The 17768-nt window shown below is 42.9% G+C and overlaps 1 protein-coding gene across 1 annotated transcript in view; it reads left to right on the top strand.

The window, feature by feature from the left end:
* Window positions 1-3479: 3479 nt before the first annotated feature.
* LOC126182507 (uncharacterized) overlaps window positions 3480-17768 on the top strand; it is an 88573-nt gene continuing 74284 nt past the window's right edge. Inside the window, exon 1 of the mRNA XM_049924859.1 lies at window positions 3480-3595. Within this exon, the coding sequence (XP_049780816.1) occupies window positions 3480-3595 (116 nt within the window). The remainder of the gene's footprint in view (window positions 3596-17768) is intronic.

Here is a 17768-nt window from a genome sequence, read left to right as displayed (position 1 = left end):
AGTTTTAGTAGCTACCTTTCCCAGGTCACCACCTACATCATACTCCCCATCCCTATCAAGACTATTCCCAGTTCCACCCACAATCACAACCTGATCCTCTTTTGTAAAACTCCAACATAACTCCCCTAAGTTAACAGTCACCTGAGACAACCCTGCAGTAGGATTCACAATGCTGGTGACCTGGTACTCACTCCTCAACACTTCCTGCAACTGCTGGCCTACACATTTTCCATGTGAACTATGTAACATCAGAACCTTCTTCTTTCTATTTGAAACTGCATCTGTCTTAGGGTTCTTAACTACCGAGGTCTGCTGCATGTTTTCTATATCTACAGCTACAAGAGGTTCCTCCCCACTAAAGTCTGACAGTTAGTCAAATCTATTGGTGAAATGCAAAGTGCAACTGTCTGAATATCTCCTCCTCCTATCTGCCTTCTTACTGACTGCCAGTTCCCATTCCCCAGTGCCATTCTCCCTCCTCATCGTATCTAATTCCTCCTTTGTGTTTTGTGCCTGAAGGGCACACATCCTATGATCCTACTTCTTTGTTAACTTATTTCTGCATCAAATTCTCCATTTCCAGGAGAGGATCTCACTAGAATGCCTGCTAACTTCCCCACTGCATTTCCCCAAAAAAATACTTTCAACAAATCTCACGCCGTAACTCATTACTCACAAACTACAACAAAGCCCACACTTCTCATTCATTGAAAAATGTTAACAATTACTGAAAAAACTAAATGTCAACATCACCAAAATTCAATTACTACAGCAGAACAATTTAAGGAACTAACAATAGTGATCTTGAAATTCACTCTATACTGAGAAAGCAACTATTGCAATTCATACACTTAACTGCAACTAATACCAATACCACCAAAACTTCCCCCAATTTTTTGTTTAAAAGCAAAAGCTCAAGTGTCCCTGGAATGATGTACATTGCATTCGAGATACATAAAATATATTCACAGTTGTGAATATGGACAACCTGTATAATAGATTGATGAGAATGAAAATTCGTGCCAGACCGGTGTTCGAACGTGATTTCTCACTTATCATGAGTGGTCACGTTATTATTAGGCCATCTGAGAACACTGCACAGCCAGACCCAAACTTCCATGTGTCATCAACCATGTGTCTACAACCTGCACTAACACATCCATTATATATACTCCGTTACAGGGCAGGCACTTCAATTGAAAGTCACTTGCCCAGTGTCAGTGGATAAATTTGATATTGCAGTGTCTGTACTGTTCAGCAGTATGACACAGTGTTCCTTTGGACATGTTCTGGCCATGAAGCATGCTCAAATAGCCGATTACTAAGGTGACCACTTGTGATAATTGAGAAATTTTGGGTTCACACCCTACTCAGGCACAAATTTTTATTCCATTATACAACTGATGATTGCCCATATCTGCAACTGTGACTACATTTCATTTATTTCATAATGGCTGTGGTCACCACAGTGTCTGTCCCTTTAGACATGCATGCATGTCTTAAGGAACATTGCATCATACTTGTGAACAACACAGGAACTGCAATATCACATTACGTTAAAGAAATCAGTGTGCCCTCGCTTCTTCTATGCATTATCCATGCCCCTCGCACTGCGGGATGCCATCAAGATTGACAGCTTTCAATGTCATTGAACCCAAGTCTGCAAGTGAGTGGGCAACACTGGAAAAACCACACCTGTATGGAGACTTAAGGGTACAGTCAATTTTGAGTCAGCGATCGATATGTATCCCATTCCAAAACCAGGCAAGCTTTACACTGCAATCAAGGAAAGCCACTATTTTCTGAACGTTGAGCTTTCCAGACCTTACTTACAAGGAATCACAGAAAGCCCTAGTAGTCAATATGCCACATGGCTTATATCATTTCAAACGCTTAGTTTTCAGCATGGCCTGTGCTCTCATGAAAGTATTAAGATCACACAGAACCTAGTCGAAGGCATCATCACACTTCCTTGCCCCACAAATTTAAAGGAGCTCTGGTACTCTTTGGGAAATCACGAGCATGGCATTGATTTTGCAACCATTCAACAATCTGCAGAAGAAAGGTGTCCTCTCTCTTTGGTCAGAGATATGTGAACAGTTATTCAAGATCCTGAAGAAGGCCTTTCTTCCTTCCTTTCTTTCTTTCTTTCTTTCAGCCTCATGTCTTGTCACATGTCAATCATGCCAACAGCTAGTCGTGGTAACAAACACCTCTGAAGACAGCCTGGGGCAATCCTGGCACGTAGAGACGCAGATGGCTCTGAACAATCAGTTACATTTGCATTGAAGATGCTCAATGCCACATAGAAGAGGTATTCACAAATCGAAAAAGAAACCCTTTCAACCACCTTCATTCGGAAGAAATTCCATGTTTTTCTATAAGGAACAAAGTTTCACCTCATCTGAAGCTGCTGATCTCCCTCTTCAGTCCTGCAGCAGAGCTACCTAAGATAACTGCCCACTGACTCCAGTGCTGGATACTCTCAGCAAATGCAATTATGAAATTTACTTCTGCATTCACCACCATGAATGCCCTTCCATGTCTCCAGGTGGCCCCCGACCTGGAGTTCAACCAAGATCAGATCTTATGCTTCCAGTTGGACATAGAGGCTCAACATACGGTGGATGTTTTATGTTTTTCCCATCATGGGGGCTCATGTGGCTGTGGCCAAGACCACAAGGACACCAGCTTACAACAGGCATGGCAGTGCATACTATAGGGCTGACCAAACCTCATTCCCAGTCAGGACTCCAACCCATTGTGGCATTACTCCCACCTCTGTCACTGGTTAATCCTTGTGTATGGAGTTACCCTACTAACCATGCATCAGTCACCTCCCCAAGTAATCCTTCCAGAACCTCTGCACCCAAAAATCTTAACAGCTCTTACACTAAGGTCACTGGGGCATCTCATGAGCTAAAATGCTTGTCAGGTACCTTGTGTACTGGCCAGGCATAGTCCAGCAGGTCAAACATCCAAACATCTTGTCTACAACTGTCATCACTGTGAACAATAGCAAGTGGCTTTCCACCAAATGTCTCCTAGCTGATGTCCTCATGCCTGTGGGAGCAAATACATGTTGGTTTCATGGGCACCTTTCTGGATGGTACCTGACTTATTGTCCTCAATGCCTTCTCCAATTTTCCACATGTGGTCAACTGTCAGCCTACAAGTGTGGAGAGTACAGTCGCAGCACACAGCAGAATTTTCACTATTGAAGGACTTTCCCTCATGCTGGTGTCAGACAATGGACCACAATTTCACTCCCACTGCCACAGACTCAGCGTTCAACCCCTTCTGCCTCCTCTGTATTTCCACCCCCAGTCAAATGGTGAGTACAAAAGATTTGTACAAACTTTTAAAACACAAATGAAGAAATATGTGACCAATGTTCAAATGGATATGACACTAACACTTTCTTTTAAGTTCCTACAGGTTGACACAAATAGAGGAGAAGAGTCCAGTGGACCTTTGCCATGGCTGTCAGCCCCACACCCTCCTCCATATGGCTGTCAACCCCACACCCTCCTCCAACTCAAGTTATCAAAGTCTGTGAGCCCAACTGTGGCAAGGTTTGCATGCTTCTGGTCAGGTAATCACATGTGGACTTGGGGACTCAGATGTCAGGACAAGTGGACCCGCTTGCATGGCAGCAGTTGGGATGCTGTATGTTCATTCTGGCCACAAAGAACTGGACAGGGGTGTGCCATCCAAATCAGCTCTGCCTGTGGCAGGGGATCCAGCTGCCGCCACCTCTGGGGTCTACAGCAAACTTACATCAGGATGATGCCACTTTCTGTTTCTCTTCCACCATACACTACACTGTCTTCCCTCCTCCTCCTGTGCTGTTTCTGCCCTCTTAGTTCTCAGCCCTGTTCACTACTCCCAGCCATGCTCTCATCTCCCTCTGATTCTAGGCCACCCAAGATAATCCGGGTGTTGGAAGGAGTTCAGGTTGTGGTACCATCCACACCAGCACTGCCCCCACTGTTGTTGCTTCCTTTCATGCCAGGCCCTGATGTGGACATTACTAGCGTCAGGGTGACCAAGATTTTGATTGTGCTACCAGGTGGGGACCTTCCAGCCATACGCTACTGTCCATGCTGATCAGAATCTTGTAACACTGGAGGGATTGCCCGATGGCAATGGCTTGATTTTGAGAGCTGCCTGGGTGTTTGGCTAGGTGGATGTCAGTTTGTCATGAAGCAGCTCACTGCTTCCCCATGGAAGAAGGGCTGTGGCAACCCACCAGGCTACCACTTACACGTCAGCCACCAGCCAAGTCTTGACATCGGCCATCATTGCACGACTGGCCCATACGATATGACAGTCACTCCACATCCACTGCGGCAAAGTGTGACCATCAAGAGAAGACACTGTCACCGAACGACCACCTGCGACAGCTATGCAGGCACCTCTCAGTACCACTTCCAACGTGCTGTCTACTTATACAATTGCTGCCTGGAGATCACACTGTCTGCTCGCACTCTACATGCCATTCAGTACCCTAGCTAAAACTGTACTTGTCTTGCCACATGGCCTAGCCACACATTGTATCTATTGTGAGCTAGTGTTCAGTGTGGCCATTAAGTATTCTTGATCTGGAGGTGTTCCGTCATGTTTTCTTTTATGTTGTGAGTTACAACACTATCTTTTATGGTTTGTTTGATCACAAGTCTTCCAACGATCTGTCACACTGACTAATACTGCGTCCCCCATGTCATATGTATTGACTCCCATTTCTTCTTCTATTATGCCAGCAAGTAGTTCCTCCCCCTTGGAGAAGCCCATAATGTTCTCTTACCATTTTCCCACTCTCTGCTTGGTGTTTAGCAGTGGAATTCCTTTTGCACTTGTAATATGACACATTTTCTTTTAATTTTGCTGAAAGTTATGTAGACTTTTCTGTATGCTAACTTACTCCTTTTAGTGACAATTTTCTTTTCTACTTCTTCAATTTTTCCTACAGCCGTTTTGCTTTAGCTTCCTGTACTTTCTACAAATTTCATTCCTAAGTGACTTACATTGACATATGCTTTTGTCTTTCTGAATAGTTTTGTATTTTCGGAACAGTTTTGTATTTTCTTCTTTTGTTGATCAATTGAATCATTTCTTGTGTTATCTAGGGTTCCATCACAGTTACCTTCCTTGTACTCGCATTTGTCAGTCTAACTTCTATAATTGCCCTTTTAAGGACACCGATTCACGTATTATATTACTCATTGTTACAATACATACAGTCTTCCAGAATTACAAACACTCATCGTCATTCATCGATACCTGCATATCTCACTTCCTTTCACAGTGATTCTTCCTGATGGTTCTCTTAATTTTTAATCCGTTTTCATCATTATCTTAATTTTTAATCTGTTTTCATCATTACTAAATTGTGATTTGAGTCAGTATCTGCTTGTGGATATGTCTTACAATCCAGTATCTGATATCAAAATCTGTTTTGTCATGAGCTCTCTGCAATGTTTCGTCTTCTTCCAAGAATTATCATTGTATTGCCAGTAATATCCTTTGAGTGATAAGGGTACCCCTTGATAAGGCCCTCATGTGTGATCATAGTGTACTTGCAGAAGTCCACTTGCATGACGTATTGTGATGGAGCTCCTCCTCTCTGCTGTTATTTAATTAATGTCTGCAGGCTCACCATTATCCGTCTGTAGAATCTTCTCAATACCGCCACTTGAATTTGCTCTGTTATTCCAATTATCTTCTATGTTACATTAAGTCTAATAAACATTCATGCCCTCAACTTCCCATCATCTTACTTCCCACATGTCAGGCTACATGAGTACCACAAGATCCCACTCCTCCAATTCTCTAACAACAGCACAGTAGGCCTACTGTATTCTGATAGCCAGCATCTCTCTGAAATCACCGAACTATCTCAATTAGCCTCCACTTTCAATATAATTTTTCAACTAAATTATTTATAAGGCACAAATACTTGCAGTCATTGATTCTACACCTACATCCATACTTTGAATGTCACTTTACTGAGTGTGACTAGAAGTACTTTATGTACCACTATCATTTCCCCTATCCTTTCCTATTCCAATCATGAATGGTGCGTGAAAAGAATAACTGTTGGGAAGTCATAGAATGAGATCTGGTTTTTATGATTTTGCTACCATCATCATTTTGCTAGGAGTAAATAGAAGAAGTAATGTGTTGATTTACTCTTCATAGAATGTAAACTCTCAAAATTCGAACATTAAACCTCTCTGTGATACACATCACCTCTCTTGTGGTGTTTTCTGATGGAGTTAGATGAGCAACTCTGTAAGGCTCTGGTGTTTGCTTGATGAATATCCCATTGCTTGATGGCTCAGTTGGTAAGTTCTGAATTACAAATCCAAAGACCTGGAGTTTTGACTCCCAGCCTCTCCAAGTATTTTATCTGTGACTTTCCTCTTGACCTCTGATAATGATTTGCTTTTGTTAATGTGAAAAATATAAGGGTGCAATGTGGTCTGGAATTCATATAATCTGTTAGGTTCCCCTATAACTGTCAGTCCAGAAGGCAGAATAAGGTAAGGGCATACAACCTCTAATAGGACCACACCTAGTACATCAATGCCATGTTCAAACCGATCAGATTGATGACAACTTGACCTTTTTTACTTAGACAAATCTATGCTGTAGCATGGAGCTTAATCTTGGATCTTCAGTATCACCTCTGTTAGTCTTATCTGGTATGGGTTCTAGACTGCTGAGGAGTTATCAGTAAGTTGTTGAACAAACATTTTGTAAATTCTAACCTTTTTTAGTTAATTATGTTACTTTAGGATTCTAGTAATGAACTGCAGTCTGGCATCTGCACTAACTTGAGCATGAAATGTCTGAAACATGTTTTTGGTTGGGTCTATGATTGATAACCATCAGGCAGATTGTAATGCATCAAAGTTCTGGTTTACATCATGGGAAACTCTTATAGTTAGTCTAGACAACCATGTCCAACAAGTAAAAGTAGAGCAGATATGTGGCAATATTTGTGCAGGGAAATTCCAAATTCATAGACACCTAGTTCCATACATGTCCTTCCAAGTTACGCTTACTGGCCCCATACTGAGGCCTGTTTTAGGAATAATTGTGTATTAGCTGGAAGGTACCCAATGGCATCCATACAATGGTTGGTAGGAGACAGGGGGAGGGGGGGTGCAGTGCAGTCTGGTGGGTATGGAGCATTTTTAATATCTCGGAAGATGAACGGCAACTTGTAAGTACGGTAGCCACGAAACAGTTCCAGTTCCAACCCTGTTAAAAACCTGCATAATACCAACTTTTAAATCATTTCTTGAAGTAAAAAACACCTGACCATACTATATATTTTTCCATTCCCTGAGAGCTATAGTGGGGCTGTGGCCCCCACTTGTCCGCAGATATGAGCACTCTTGAAAGTATCTCACCCTCGGCGCTCAGTGTCACTTGCCTTTGCTGTTTGAGAAGCACTACAAGCTTACTACTGCAGCTGTCTAAAACATCATTCCTTAGCTGGACGACGGGATCCATTTGAAGATGTGCCATGTATGATGCAGAAATGTTGCAACTAGATGCAGCATATGGCATGATGACACAATATACGAAAGGTCTGTTACAGTCAAGCGTGTATTGAACACAGCAGCATGTCACTAGTTAACAAAACATGAACATGGAATGATAATGATTGCAAGGTGCTTGAGTCACAGCATATCAGAGACTACACAAGAATTTGCATTTGTGAGTCAGATAACTGCAAATTTGAATGTGAGGTGTCAGGAACCCATCTTTACTAAGGCTATACTGAGACAAAAGCACTCTGTGGTCTTCAGCTGTTGACTATTAACATCACGTCCATTGCCTTCCCATGACTTAAGTGTAAATTGCCACCCGCAAATGTGAACTCTAAAATTCCCATGTAATACGTCTCACTTCTATGTCAATGTAGATTATCTCTCAACAGATAATGCCGATTGTACGAGGGGTGTTCAGTTGGAAAAATGCTGAATTTGTTGTGAGACATTGTGGAACATTTCCACATCAGCCCCTATAGATTCATGAAATTCAAAAAGGTGGTGGTGCTATATATAGCCTTCAAAATGGCATCTGTCATCAAGGTGCATTCCAAGCAGAGAGCTGCTGTTGAGTTTCTTTTGTTGTAAATACAGAGCATTGCATATATTCATAGGCAGTTGCAGAATGTCTGCAGAGTCCCGACAGTGAACAAAATCACGATGAGTCATTGGGCAAGGTGCCTATGATCTTTGGAGTAAGGTTGCATAGATCTGTCCGTTCTCGTGCATAACAGCCAGTCATACACAACTGTGACTCCTGCAACACCAGAAAATATGGGCACTCTCTTTTGAAGTGCCACTCATTCAAGGTGATCAAAAGATCACAATCAAATACATTGTTGCACAGCTGGATGTCTCTATTGGTAGTGCTAAAACACTCATCCACCAGCTGGGATGCTGAAAGGTATCTGCCTGCTACGTTCCTTGTCACCTAACAGCTACGTTCCTTGTCACCTAACAGAAGGCCATAAAGGACCATCTGCGAGGAATTCCTTGCATGTTACGAAGCTGATTGTGACAATTTTTTGTCAAACATCATCACAGGTAATGAAACATGAGTTCATCACTTCAAACTGGAAACAAAATGGCAGTCCATGAAATGCCGCCACATTACCTTTACCATGAAGAAAGAGTTCAAAGCCTTCTTCTCGGTCGCTAAAATCATGGTGATCGTCTTCTATGACTCTCAAGGGATTATTCTGTTTGATGTCCTCCCTTATGGTGCAGTGATCACCTCTAGAGTGCATTGTACTATCCTCAGGAAATGGAGGAAATGAATTCTGCGTGCTCATCATGATAAAAAGGCAAACAAACTTCTCCTTTTCCATGAGAATACAAGCCCTTACCCAAGTCTGCAAACCTGAAAGGAACTCACAAAACTTCATTGGACTGTTCTTCCTTATCCACTCTACAACTGGGATCTCGCACATTCCAACTTACATCTGTCTGACGAAATGAAAGGATGCATTCTGCAGGAAGCAGTACGTTAATGATGGGGAGGTTGTTGATGCAGCAAGACACTGGCTCCGACGTCGAACAGTATACAGTCCTTCCCAATAAGTTGGCGTAAGCCCATCACATTGGAGATTGTGATGAAAAATAGAGTTTTGTAGCCAAAAGAATGGCGAATAATACAGTGTTATGGAAACCGGAATAAAACCTATCTGCCTTCAGAAAAAAAAATGTATTGTAGTTTTATGCTTTGAATTGTACTTGCCAACTATAATTAATTGTGAGGAATGGGTTGTACTTTGAGATGAAAGATGGAAAATCATTTAGAATTTTCTTATGATCGGATCCAAAATGCACTACAATTTTATTCACTTTTCTATTCACAAGCTAAATAAGGCAACTCTCGACCATTTCGAAAACATGTATTCAACGAAATATAGGGGAATTTATCCGGAATGAATCTTACAATGTACAATGCATAGTGCGCATTGTTTTGATACATCGTGAACGATTAAACTGTATTCTGCACTAAGACTTCAATATTCGTGGACAATACTGTTACTGACTAAGCATCCATTTATTATGATATGGAATCTCGAACATCACGAGGACTATTGCTGGCGATCGACTGTGACCAGTTATGATTCCCAGTGATGAATATTATATGGCGCCAATTTTGTCGAGATTTCAGTCACAGAACTTTATTTGCTGTTTCTTGAAAGCGTGGCCCTTTATCAGACGAACTAACAATCACCCCGTTTACATGGGGCTCCCAAAACTAGATTTTGTAAACCGATTTCCCAATCTTTTTTCTCGGTGGTCATGTAAACATTTCAAATTCCATTATGGAAACCCGCTTCTAGTTGCCGGTTTTCCAATACCGCAATTGGTTTTGAAAAGGTCGTGGGTTGTCAAGATACGTCTTCTTTTCAGAACATTCGGTTAACATGGGCTTACTGTGAAGTGAAGGAGAAGCGGAAATATTAGACTGAGCACGAAGCAGTATACCTGTAATATTTAAGCGAAGAGAATTGATTGTGTTGACTGAATGAGAAACTGGGTTAGCTGTTTCCCAGCCGCCATATTTAACTGGGCTAGCATATCCGCTTCAGACCATAAGTATTTTTTTTTTCTTAAACACGACAGCGAAAAACGGTTTTCGTTTTCGCCTTTCATCTACATCTACATCTACATTTATACTCCGCAAGCCACCCAACGGTGTGTGGCGGAGGGCACTTTACGTGCCACTGTCATTACCTCCCTTTCCTGTTCCAGTCGCGTATGGTTCGCGGGAAGAACGACTGTCTGAAAGCCTCCGTGCGCGCTCTAATCTCTCTAATTTTACATTCGTGATCTCCTCGGGAGGTATAAGTAGGGCGAAGCAATATATTCGATACCTCATCCAGAAACGCACCCTCTCGAAACCTGGCGAGCAAGCTACACCGCGATGCAGAGCGCCTCTCTTGCAGAGTCTGCCACTTGAGTTTGTTAAACATCTCCGTAACGCTATCACGGTTACCAAATAACCCTGTGACGAAACGCGCCGCTCTTCTTTGGATCTTCTCAATCTCCTCCGTCAACCCGATCTGGTACGGATCCCACACTGATGAGCAATACTCAAGTATAGGTCGAACGAGTGTTTTGTTAGCCACCTCCTTTGTTGATGGACTACATTCTCTAAGGACTCTCCCAATGAATCTCAACCTGGTACCCGCCTTACCAACAATTAATTTTATATGATCATTCCACTTCAAATCGTTCCGCACGCATACTCCCAGATATTTTACAGAAGTAACTGCCACCAGTGTTTGTTCCGCTATCATATAATCATACAATAAAGGATCCTTCTTACTATGTATTCGCAATACATTACATTTGTCTATGTTAAGGGTCAGTTGCCACTCCCTGCACCAAGTGCCTATCCGCTGCAGATCTTCCTGCATTTCGCTACAATTTTCTAATGCTGCAACTTCTCTGTATACTACAGCATCATCCGCGAAAAGCCGCATGGAACTTCCGACACTATCTACTAAGTCATTTATATATATTGTGAAAAGCAATGGTCCCATAACACTCCCCTGTAGCACGCCAGAGGTTACTTTAACGTCTGTAGACGTCTCTCCGTTGATAACAACATGCTGTGTTCTGTTTGCTAAAAACTCTTCAATCCAGCCACACAGCTGGTCTGATATTCCGTAGGCTCTTACTTTGTTTATCAGGCGACAGTGCGGAACTGTATCGAACGCCTTCCGGAAGTCAAGAAAAATAGCATCTACCTGGGAGCCTGTATGTAATATTTTCTGAGTCTCATGAACATATAAAGCGAGTTGGGTCTCACACGATCGCTGTTTCCGGAATCCATGTTGATTCCTACATAGTAGATTCTGAGTTTCCAAAAACGATATGATACTCGATACTTTCGGAAGATGTGTCGCATGTCAACAAAGTGAATTGATGCAAAACGCATGCTTCTGTTGCGTTGTGTGAAGAAAGCATTCAATACTCCTATTGCAAAGTTTTAGTGTCTAGGTAATGTGGCCTAGAGGCCACATTGAAAATGTGTTGAAAAGAGGAATGTTCTCAGAAACTAAGCTTTTTGTCCGGTCGATCTAGGCAAAATGTGGCTGCCGAAAAATTATTCCTGTGCCAATACCTTAAAAAGTTAGTGAAAAAGCTTCAGCGCCAAACTATAATGCAAATAAAAGGTACGTGAGGTTAGCCAAAGTTTTAATAACTAATTCAAAAAATTAAAATGACTTATCGGTAATTAATTATTGGACTGTGTGCAGGTACATGTTTGCAGGTCTGGCACATTTTGAAATTAAGGCGACCAACGTTTGATCATGGTTTTAAGGGAAATGACCAACATCTGACCACGATTTTAAGGGAGATTTGGTCGCAATAAATTTCAGCCACACATCTACGTCGTATTTTCCTGAAGTGGGCGACAACAGAGATATAAATATTTTAAAAAACCTAGAATATTTTTGCGTACTTTCACTGTATTACGTGTTATGATATCGTAATTTGGGGTACCGTAACTCCGCAAACCGAGAGAGAGAAATGCTTTAGTGCGCATATGTGTGTAATAAGACTCATTTGTGATGTAAATTCAGAAATGAGTGTTACATTTAAGCCTTCTAAATATATATGTCATGTTTTCTCACATGCTCGACACCTATGAGAGTCCTCTCATTTTTGGATCTATGGAAAGAAAAGTAAATCTAATGTAATCTAAATGAAACTATTCAGTTGTTCGTAGCATATAATACACAAATATAACCACAATAAAATTTAACAAATTCGCACATATATATTACGTGCGCCCTGAAAGGACTTATTTAAAAAACCTGCAGAATTCTGTAGTGTATTATCTTACTGTACAAATTTAAAAATTCTTTCAATAATAATCAAAACCGATTTCAATCATAAGCTCTGACTTAATGAGTTCTAAGCTGCTGATTTTTCTTTGAACAGTCCTCTTATTGTTCATAAGTGAAAAAAAACCTCTTTCAAAGCGTTAAGAAATGTTTTATGGTGTGAGTCAGTTGAGGAGCACATAGTGACAAAAGTAATGTGGTACCTCTAAATACCGTGTCGGACCACCTCTTGCCTAGAGTAGCGCAGCATCTGAACGTGGTCCAGTCACTGGAAGTCCACTACAGAAATATTGAGCCATACTGCCTCTGCAGCCATCCATAACTGCGGAAGAATTGCCAGTGCAGGATTTTGTGCATGAACTGACATCTCAATTATGTAACATAAATGTTTGATGGGAATCATGCAAAAAGACTTGGATGGCAAAAACCATTCGCTCGAAATGTTCAGAACGTTCTTTAAACCAATCGTAAACAATTTTGGCCTGGGGACGAGGTGCATTGTCATCCATAAAAATTCCATCGTTGTTTGGGGACATGAGATCCATAAATGGCTGCAACTGGCCTGCAAGTAGCCGAACATAACCATTTCCAGTCAGTGATCGGTTCAGTTGGACCAGAGGACCCAGTCAATTCCGTGTAAAAACAGCCACAAATAACTTGCACAGGCCGGCCGTTGTGGCCGAGCGGTTCTAGGCATGACATAGATATTTAGAACGCTTAAATGTAACAATCATTTCTGGAACCGCGCGACCGCTACGGTCGCAGGTTCGAATCCTGCCTCGGGCACGGATGTGTGTGAAGTCCTTAGGTTAGTTAGGTTTAATTAGTTCTAAGTCTAGGGGGACTGATGACCTCAGATGTTAAGTCCCATAGTGCTTAGAGCCGTTTGAACTATTTGAATTGCACAGTGCCTTGTTGACAACAGGATCAATGGCTTCGTGGGGTTTGTACCACACTTGAACCCTACCATCACCCCTTTCAACAGAAATTGGGATGCATCTGACCAGGCCATGGTTAGCAGTCATCTAGAGCCCAACCGATATGCTCACGAGCCTAGGAAAGGTGCTGCATGCGATGTCATGCTGTTAGCAAAATCAATTGTGTCGGTCGCCTGCTGTCATAGTCCATTAACGCCAAATTTCGCCGCACTGTCCTGAAGGATACGTTCGCCGCACATCCACATTGATTTGTAGTTATTTTACACAGTGTTGCTTGTATGTTAGCACTGACAACGCTACATAAATGCCGCGGCTCTCAGCCGTTCAGCGAAAGCCATCGGCCACTGCGCTATCCGTGGTGAGAGGTAATGCCTGAAATTTGGTATTCTTGGCACACCCTTGGCGCTGTGGGTCTCGGAGTATTGAATTCCCTAAGGATTTCTGAAATGGAATGTCCCTTTCGTCTAGCTCCAACTACAATTCCACGTTCAGAGTCTGTTAATTCCCTTCGTGCGGTCATAATCGCGTCGGAAGCCTTCTGACGTGATCACTGAGTACAAATGCCAGCTATACTAATGCACTGCCCTTTTATGTCCTGTGTACGAAATACTACCGCCATCTGTATTCGTGCATATCGCTATCGCAAGACTTTTGTCACCTTTGTGTACGGACGTCTCTATAGTCTTCTTTCGCGAGTCCTTGTGTGTTTTTTGTGTCACAGCTGTTGATTGTTAGGAGGCATCCGTTGTCAGTACTGATCCTGGAACAAGCGAAATTCCTGCCCTCACGACCCATCTAGACGCGCAGGCTACGCCATTCTTTCCACGCTCCTCGCATTCTCTTGAGGCAAACCGGCTTTTTTTTAAGCAGAAGCACGAACAGAAACCAAACTATAGGTTGACAACAGTATTGCTTATTATACAAAAACGTTTCGAGCTCTGTCGGTCAAGAAACTTCGCGAGATTAAATTTACATCAGTGATCACTGGCGAAATATATGGGAGAAACAGCCTGTTAATAAGGCAGCCGGGAGCATTAAAAAAATATTGCGACAATACAAGAGATCTCGGGAAATACGTGAGAGTTGGTCACCCTGACTGAAATTCGTATGTAACAGTAGAGGCTCCAAAACAAAGTGGTGCAGCCCGTTCATGAAGTGGAGTATCGCGCGGTGATTAGTTTTAGTTTTCCGCATCTGAAGGGTACAGAGCTATAACAGCCTATGCTGATACAGCGAAGTACATGGCAACATTGTACCATAATATGATACAGTGGTTAAGTGGCGTAGACGCTTCGAGTGTGGTCAAAAAGTCTGACTGACGAAGAACGAAGTGTCAGGCCATCTCTCTATGAAGAACGGGAAATCGCAAAGGAAGTGAAGGCTCTGGTGCTAGAAAACCGAAGTATCACAATCGAGGCGATAGTGGAAGAAGTTAAAATCAGTCACGGATCCGTTATCAACATGCTGCACGGCATTTTGGACACGACGCCGGTCGCCGCAACTGCCCACGTCCATCCGGCAAGCCCGCCGAACCGAGGCAACAACGGAAATGGTGCAGCTGTGTGAGGCCAAGCAAGATGGCTTGCTTAGCCGGCTGATCACTGTGGACGTGTGCTGGGTGTATCATTATGAACCCGAGACAAAGGAGCAAAGCAAGGAGTGGAAACCGGTGAATTCACGACCGTCAAAGAAGGCGAATACGTGATTGCCGTCGGACAAGGTCTTGAGAGTTTTTTAGGACTGCTACGGTGTGGTGCTAACAGATTATGCTCGTAGGGGGCAAACAGTCACAGAAGCATACTATCGAAATCTCCTGACTAGGTTACGAATGGCAGTCAAGAGGAAATGTCACGGAAGCTGTACGAGGGAGCGTATCTGCTTCCCGACAATTCCCCAGCTCATTTTGCACACAACAGACTCCCCCATGCTGTTTGTTTTGGCTATCAAATTTTGCCTTATGCCTCGTTCTCCTGACATAGCACTTCTTCCTCTTTCCTAGCATGAAGAAACCATTTTCATAACGACGACTAGGTGGTTTTGGTCGTAGAACGTTTCCCGAACACCCGAAACACAGACTTGCACCAACTCATACCTTGTTGGAAAAAGTACATCGCGTATGGAAAGCTTGCAAGAGTATTGGAGGGTGGGTTGTGTTAAGAAAAAAAATTCGATACGTTGCGCCATTTCCGAGATATTGAGCACTGAAGTTAGCCAATCAGGTCGTCGCGCGCGCGTATTCAAGCACTTGCACACGCTAAAATACGGTATGAGATCTGTCGGCTCGTGAGTTATTACGTACGGGAATGCTCATTACCAGTTATAATGTGCTTTTTTCGGAAGTGATAAATATAAGCTAGGTGAGAAAAAGCTGCGTTTGTTCGGTTTGAGGAAACCAAACGAAGAACACGTTTGGCGACACAACATCTGGGAAGCTGCTTGAATTTGCGTGTGCGGTGACCTTATTGGCTAACTCCAATGCCAAATAAATCGGAAACGGCGCAATTTATCGAATTTTTTTCTTAACAACCTGCCCTGCAATACCCTCACAAGCTCTTCAGATTGTTTCTGACCACCCTGTATACCGGGTGATTCCGTGATGGTATTATAATCGTCCAGGGATGATGGAGAAAAGTAAATGTATCAATTTGAGATAAAGGACTCAAGTCCGAAAACGATCAGTCGCAAGTTATAAGCGATAATCATTCTGGTACCTCTGACAGTGGAATATATGTAATGTTGCTGTTGTTTCTAAGATTGTAGGGTAGGCAACTTGGATCAAAACAAGAGAAAAATGTCTAGTAAACATGACCTCTAAAATGCGTACCTTAAAAATGAGCATTATGTGAAACACATCCCTTCTACTGAACAAGCGCCCCTGGCTCTAGAAGACATGCATTTTAGAGCCCATTTTTACTAGACTTTATTTTCCTGTTTTGGCCCATACTGCGACCTCTGAAACTTTCCTATCCTACAATTATAGCAACAACAGTACCAGTACAGGGAATGCACTGTCACTGTCAGGGGTAGTACACCAATTTAATTAATAACTTTCGACTCGGTTGTTTCCGAACCAGGGCACCTTACCTCAAATTCCTACATGTACCATTCTCCGTCATCCATCAAACTTTATAAGATTATAACATAATCATCCTCTATTTAAAGAAATAGTGATATCACCAACAAAATTTCTTCACGACCGCATCTTTACTTTTCCGATGTGACAGTGTAACGTCATGACTAAGCCCCCATGTAAATACAGACATTCTATTTACACTGAAGTGACAAAAGTCATTGGATACCTCCTAAAATCGTATTGGATCTCCATTTGTGTGGTATAGTGCAGCAGCCCGACGTGGCATGGACTCAACAAGTCGTCGAAAGTCGCCTGTAGAAATAATGAGTCATGCTGCATCTGCCGGCCGGAGTGGCCATGCGGTTCTAGGCGCTACAGTCTGGAACCGAGCGACCGCTACGGTCGCAGGTTCGAATCCTGCCTCGGGCATGGATGTGTGTGATGTCCTTAGGTTAGCTAGGTTTAAGTAGTTCTAAGTTCTAGGCGACTGATGACCTCAGAAGTTAAGTCCCATAGTGCTCAGAGACCTCTAAACCAAAATTTGAGAACAAAAATTTGATGTCGTGCTGTTAGCAAATGCACTCGCGTCGTTCGTCTGCTGCCACAGCCCATTAACGCCAAATTTCGCCGCACTGTCCTAATGGAAACGTTCATCGTACGCCCCACACTGATTTCTCCGATTATTTCGCGCAAGGTTGCTTGTCTATTAGCACTGACAGTTCCTCGCGAACGCCGCTGCTCTCGGACGGTAAGTGAAATTCGTCGGCCACTGCGTTGTCAGTAGCACCAGGTAATACCTGAAAACCTGAAATGTGTTATTCCCCGTACACTCTTCACGCAGTGGATCTCGGATTATTGAATTTTGTAACGATTTCAGAAATGGAGTGTCCCATGCGTCTAACTCCAACTATCATTGCGCGTTCGAAGTCTGTCAGTTCCCGAAGTGCAGCCATAATCAAGCTGGAAACCTTTTGGCATGAGGCACCTGAGTGCAAATGACAGTTCCGCCAATGAACTGCCGTTTTACACCTTGAGTACGCGATACTACAGCCATTTGTATATGTGCATATCGTTGTACCGTGACTTTTGTCACCTCAGTGTATAGCAAACCACAATAAGGAAAAAATGCCCGAGCGATAGCAAAATGAAACCATTGTATTCACCCTTACCTGGGGGAAGAAGTATTGATGCCCAAAACGCAAGTCTGTAGTGTTCAGCATAAAGGACTGCCTTCGGATAACGACTCGAGGTGCCTTTATAAGCTACAAGGAGGCAACTCTCGCCGTGTTCTGGTCACTGTGACGCAGTGTTCCCCGTCAGTTACCGTCACTTATCACCTCCGGCGCGGCAACCCGCCAGA

The sequence above is a fragment of the Schistocerca cancellata genome, chromosome 1 (assembly GCF_023864275.1).
Source record: "Schistocerca cancellata isolate TAMUIC-IGC-003103 chromosome 1, iqSchCanc2.1, whole genome shotgun sequence".
Lineage (NCBI taxonomy): Eukaryota > Metazoa > Arthropoda > Insecta > Orthoptera > Acrididae > Schistocerca > Schistocerca cancellata.
The sequence above is the reverse complement of the archived record's forward strand: the minus strand, read 5'-3'. Positions and strand labels throughout refer to the sequence as shown.